Source organism: Myotis lucifugus, unplaced genomic scaffold (assembly GCF_000147115.1).
Source record: "Myotis lucifugus unplaced genomic scaffold, Myoluc2.0 scaffold_37, whole genome shotgun sequence".
Taxonomy (NCBI): Eukaryota; Metazoa; Chordata; class Mammalia; order Chiroptera; family Vespertilionidae; genus Myotis; species Myotis lucifugus.
The window spans coordinates 4,119,051-4,125,635 of record NW_005871085.1 but is presented as its reverse complement, the minus strand read 5'-3'; the positions used below and the strand labels follow the sequence as shown (position 1 = coordinate 4,125,635).

Below are 6,585 nucleotides of genomic sequence, written 5' to 3'. Positions count from 1 at the left end.
TTTGACCACCTGGGGGCAGCCATCTTGTGTGCTGGAGTGATGGTCAATTTGCAGATCACATCTTTATTAAATAGGATACTACAGGCCCAGTGCACAAAATTCATGCATGCAGGGGGTTCCTCAGCCTGGCCTGCACCCTCTCTAATCTAGGACCCCTCAGGGGATGTCCAACTGCCAGTTTAGGCCTGATCCCGAAACCAGCAATTGGAGATACCTCTCGCAATCCAGGACCGCTGGTTTCTAACTGCTTGCCTGCCTGCCTTCCTGATCACTCCTAACCACTCTGCCTGCCAGACTGATGCCTCTAACTGCTACCCTGCCATCCTGATCACCCCCTAACTGCTTCCATGACAGCCTGATCACCCCTAACCCTGTCTCTGCCTTGGGCCCCACCACCATGGCTTTGTCCGGTAGGACACCCAGAAGATGTCCAGTCTAATTAGCATATTACCCTTTTATTAGTAAGAGGTTACTTATAAATAAGTGAGAGGTTACTTTTGGCACTGATTTATTAAAGAGCCCTATCTTTATTCACAGTATTCATATGTAAGCTTAGCAAGTTTCTAGCTCAGTGACTTAAAAGATTTCACTTACCTTCTATGTGTGTCTCTCTCTGTCTCTCCCCATCTCTTCCACTCTAAAAAAATCAATGGAAAAATATCCTCAGGTGTGTATTAACAAAAAATAAAAAAATAAAATAAGCATAATATATGAAAATGGCATTGTATCTTATGCAATTAAATGGATAATATTTAAAATCAAATTACATAATAATAAATTTTGAAGGAAAAGTCTTTCATGGACTAGATGAGCAAATTGTTATCATGTTTTCACATTTTATGTAATAAATAAAGCTCTTACAACTTTATGTAATTCACAAGTATTAAAACAAATTAAACATTTAACATAAACATGAAATCTGCAAAAACACTGCATGGTAAGCTTTGTTTTTCATGAAGTTATCAAAAAAAATGTTTTTTCTATCATTAAAAAGTACCAAATATAAAGTACAGGCAAATATGCAATCAAAAGACAAATATGTAAGATATTTTCTTAATTATGAATTAGAACAAAGATATAATAACACGAGGTTAAAACCCCCAAGGAAAATCTGGGAAAAAATAGCATGCACGTAACATTAGTCACAAAATATATAGAGTCACAGGCAGATGCAGAACCTACTTGAAAAACAATACATACTCTGTCTAAAAGACCTCAAAAGGAAAAAAGTACTTGTAGAGAAATGCTTTTGTTATTGTTGTTGTTGATCCTCACCTGAGGATATTTTTCCGTTGATTTTTTTTTTTTTTGAGAGAGAGAGAGAGAGTGGAAGGGAGGGGGAGAGACACAGAGAAACACCAATTGGTTGCCTCCCACACATGCCCCAACCAGGGCTGGGGATTAAGCCTGCAACCGAGGTACATGCCCTTGACCAGACTCACCCATGGGAACCTTCAGTCTGTATGCTGACACTCAACCCACTGAGCAAAACTGACTAGAATGTGGGGGAATGCTTTGAATGGGAATATTTACATCCACAAAGACAAAAATAATCCAAAATCAATATAATCACATCATTGTAGTCAGTTTTTTAATATATTTTTATTTTTAAATTATAATTGACATACAATACATTGCTTTCAGGTGTAAAGCATAGTGATTAGACATTTATATAACTTACAAAGTGATTGCTCTGATAAATCCAAAACTCACTGGGCACCATACATAGTTAATACAATATCATTGACTATGTTCCCTATGTGACACTTTACATCCCCATGTATTATAGGCAGTTTTTTAAATCTGATAAAAGAAATTCTATCTTTGTATTTATTTAAACTTTTTTCCTACTATTTACAGATATTCACTCTTCAATACTAATTTCAAAATTACTTTAACCAACTTTTTTAATAAAAAAGACCTTCAAAGCATTTCTGCCTGGAATGTCTTTAAGTCAAGAAAGTGATTATGAATAATGAACAGTTAAACAATTTGTGATAATTCATGACCACAGAATATTATTTACTGTCACAGGAATAGGTCATTGTACCAATAATAAAAATCAGGAGAGGTAGAAAGAAATCCAGATCATAAGAAAACAGCGTATACCAAATTATAATTATACTAGAGGCCCGATGTACAAAATTTGTGCAAGAGTAGGCCTCCCTTCCCCTGGCTGCTGGCACCAGCTTGGGCTGGCACCAGCTTCCCTCTGGCACCCAGGACCCAGGCTTCCCGCGCAGCCTCAGCTTACACTTTTATTATTATAGATGAATAAGAGAACTCTTATTCATCTGTAAAGAACTCTTATTCATCTGTAAGATTTTAATGCATTATTAAAATGAAATAGTTCCTATGTGATCTTGCAAATAATTGACTATACCTCAGGAAGAAAAAGGCTCATGCATGAAACTATATACAAAAATAAATTTCATATGGGTTAGAAATTAAATGCTACAACTGAAACAAACCCTTCTGAATAAAAATACTGTGTAAGAGAGACCTTGTTAAAAATGAAAACCATAAAATAAAAGAAAGCTCTATTTGTCTCCATTATCTTTACACCCTAAGGCTCTCTTAGAGCCATTGAGCTTCTCAACCCCCAGTATGACTTATATGTCCAGAGTTCTGCTTGATTGTTTCCTTTATAACAGGAAGCATGTGTACTGGATATTAGTAAGAGACAAGCGAGAGACTTCATTCATTTTATGGCCTCAGTTTCAATTCTGTGCCCAAAGAAGCTCAATCCCAATCTCTGTGCTTGTCATTAAAACAGTTTCATTGCTTTAGCCCTGACCCAAATACAAAAAAATAATAAATAAATAAATAGATAGATAGATAAATAAATAAATAAATAAATAAATAAAATTAAAGAAAATGCAGGACCTGGAGGGGAATCCTGCTTATTAGCAGTAAAATTCCTAATGCGATAGTGATGCATGTCATGGATTTATTGAACTTCACATTGTTCTGCTCTTTCTTTCAGATGCCCTGTTTGTTCCAGTCCACATTGTACTGGTGGTTTCAGTTTCACTTTTCTCTGTGATACTGGTTGTTATTGGTGTGCTCCTTATCCGTCGATGTTCCAAAAAAACAGGTAACTGCTGCAACAAGGGTGGAATCATTTAGGGCATCTCTCTAAATGTTATGTCTAAGTCACATTGGGTGCTTAAGTAGAACAGTATGACATTTGTCAACAAATGCCAAGCCTTACATTGAATGATTTAGAGCTCGTTTTTCACTTTAGAAGTGCTAAACTCCACACCTCTCAATTAGGAGCTTCCCAGGACAAGGATTATTTGAGGAATAAGATCAGTATAAATGTCTCCTGAGCTGCTTAGCCCATTTGCTTCTATGCCTCCATGGAATGCTTTCTCTCTTAGGTAAGAGTCTATTCAACTGAAATGAAATGGATCCAACCTATGCTTCACTTAAAATAATTTAGTGATGGGTGAACCCTGAACCTTGCTCTAGGATACACTTCATTTGATCACAATCTCCTTGCCTGCACAGATTGCCAGCAATGTTTAAGATACTATCTCCATTTGAGGACTGGAACAAAATTAACATGAAAAAAAAAATAGGTCTTTAAACCAACAAATCCTTTGTAACCAGACTGTTCTCTCTGGTTTTATAGCTAAACTAAATGACTATATAATCTTTATGAATAGATAACTGAATTATGCCCATCAAGTACAAGGACATCAGACTTTTTAAAAAATATATTTTATTGATTTTTTACAAAAAGAAAGGGAGAAGGATAGAGAGTTAGAAACATCGATCAGCTGCCTCCTGCACACCCCTACTGGGGATGTGCCCGCAACTGAGGTGCATGCCCTTGACCGGAATTGAACCTGGGACCTTTCAGTCCACAGGCTGACATTCTATCCACTGAGCCAAACCAGTTAGGGAAGACATCAGACTTTTTTAAGAAGAACTCTTTTTCTAAAATATGACCAAGCAAAATAGCTCACATATAGCTGAGTAAACTGCTAGATGGGGGATGTGAATTTGGAGATGGAGTAGACAACTTAATGGAGATGAGTCAACAGAGAAGATGCAATTCATTGTGCGCTTTTTTTTTTAAATCAAGTCCTTAAAACCTGGTACCACACTTATTCAGTGCTTATTTATGCTAGGCTTTGTGATGATAATTTTACAGAATTTATCTAAATTAATCTTGAAGGACAGTGCTATTGTTGTCACTATTTGATGGATGAGGATACCATGGCTCACATAGCTCTTAGTGGCAGAGCCAGGATTGGAATGCAGATGTGTTTGTCTCCAATTCTCATGTGCCTGCACACCTTAATGGTCTTGAAGATTATCATTTTGTGTGGCAGCCTGTCACATAGCTATCATGAGAATTTTCTTCATTGTAAAAAATCTAATCTACTGATACATATTTACCCATTATAACATCTAGAGGCCCAGTGCAGGAATTCATGCATGTGTGGGGTCCAGCCGTCCCAGTCCCAATCAGGCCGGATCGGGTTGGGCCTGTCAGGAGGAGGAGATGGTGGGAAGTTGGCCAGCTGGCCCACCCAGATTGGGGCCCAATTATGGTCCCCAATCAGGGCATGGCTGGATGGGGGAAGGGGCCATGGGCTATTGGCCAGTGGGCTCTATACCTGATTGGGTTGGGGAGCTGATTGGGGGCAGGGCTGGCCATGGAGAGGGGCTGTGGGTGATCAGGGGCCAGTGGCCTGGGTGAGGGGCTATGGGTGGTTGACTGGCTGGCCCTGCCCCTGATCAGGGTATGGGGGCTGATCTGGGGTGGGGCTGGGCTGGGGGAGGAAGGGCTGCAAGAGATTAACCAGCCATCCCTGCCCCCTGTTGGGGTGGGGGGCGATCAGGAGCGAGGCCAGCCAGGGGGAGGAGCTGCAGGAGGTTTGCTGGCCAGCCCTGCCCCCTATTGGGGCGGAGTGGGGGGTGTGATCAGGGGCAGGTTGGCCGGAGGGAGGAGCTGCAGGCCTATTGTCGTGGGGCAGGCTGATCAGGGACACAGCTGGCTGTGTGTGTGTGTGGGGGGGGGGGGGATTGAGGGAGAGGGGGAGTGGTTTGGCCGGCAGGTCCTGCTCTTGATCAAGGTGGAAGAGTCTAATCAGGGGTAGGCCTTCAGAGGGAAGGGGCTGTGAGGTTGGCCGCCAGCCCCACCCCCTGATCAGGCTGGTTCGCTGGCCACAGTGGGCGTCATAGAGACTGGTTGTTAGGTCATTATGGCCCGTATGGTAGCTGCCTTTTTATATATATAGATAATTAGAATTTCCTTGCTTCCCCATGAAAGGCCTTGAGTGGTGATGATCATTTTACTACAATTGAGTTTCTTTAGAAAGTACCTGAGTGTTCTGGTTATTTTACTCTGGAAGGTAATATAAATCAAAGAATAAATGAATGCATATTTTAGTAATACATGGAAAAACATTGTAATAATCTCTGTTTAGTCTGTAGAAATAAATTCCTTGACAGTGGAATTCAGGCTGAAAGGTGTAAGTATATTTAGAGTCTGTGGATACAGATAGATTTTTCTTTCAGCCAGATCAGTGTCACCACAGCTACATCTGGTCAGTCCCACAATCCTCAGAATCCCCAGAAATCTGATGAAGATTCCTAGGGCCTCTTTCCAATCCCCCGGACAGATTCATCTTATGGTAGGTTAGGTGGTGAGAATTAGGAATGGAAACTCCTCTTAGCCCTATTAGTCTACAAGTCCAATCTTACTAGACCCTGCCACCACCCAGAAAGTAAACTCACACCCTGAGTCCTATCTAGGTTGAGTGGGCATGGGGCAATGGCTATGCTTTTTCTAATAATGACCCTTAGGTCAGTGATTCCCCTGATTCCTGCATTCCTCATTAATTAATTCTCTCTTTTCTAGTGTTCGGATGTGACTCCATTCGCATAATGAACACAATTTCTGCTCAAGGACTGGGTTTTATATGCTTTTGTGCAATGCTCAGTATATATCTGCATTTCCGGATACAAGGTAAATGGGGTCAGGAACCCTCTCTTTTCCTGGAAATATGTTTCCTGGGGGGGGGGGGGTTGCTTAGTTAAGCTGGGTGACTCTCATTATCACCTGGAAGATCAGTGGTTTGGGTGACATCTTAAAGGACCAAATTCCAACACTGAGGTTGTTGTGGGTGTCAAGGACTGAAGGTCCTGTAACAACTGATGATGTTCTCAACGTTGCTTAAGGACATATCCATTCTTTTTTTTTTTAAATTAAATCTTTATTGTTCAGATTACATTTGTTCCCTCTCTCCCCCCCCCATAACTCCCCTCCTCCCAGTTTCCGGCCCAACCTCCGGCCTCACTCCCCACCCACTGTCCTCATCCATAGGTGCACGATTTTTGTCCAGTCTCTTCCCGCATCTCCCATTCCCCTTTCCCCCCCAAGAAAAGGCAGTCCATTCCCTTTCTATGTCCCTGATTCATTATAATCACCAGATCATTCTGGACATCAGATTATTTATTCACTTGATTCTTAGATTCACTTGGTTGATAGATAGATGTTTGTTGTTCACAATTTGTATCTTTACCTTTTTTCTTCTTCCTCTTCTTAAAGGATACCTTTCAGTATTT

General features: G+C 40.8%; 1 protein-coding gene across 3 annotated transcripts in view; it reads left to right on the top strand.

The window, feature by feature from the left end:
- Positions 1-6,585, top strand: part of LOC102423757 (selection and upkeep of intraepithelial T-cells protein 8-like) — a 36,423-nt gene that overhangs the window by 22,540 nt on the left and 7,298 nt on the right. For all 3 annotated transcript variants that reach the window (XM_014454561.2, XM_023752756.1, XM_014454563.2), the window contains 2 exons: positions 2,987-3,097; positions 5,879-5,986. In XM_014454561.2, coding sequence (XP_014310047.1) covers positions 2,987-3,097; positions 5,879-5,986 — 219 coding nt within the window. The remainder of the gene's footprint in view (positions 1-2,986; positions 3,098-5,878; positions 5,987-6,585) is intronic.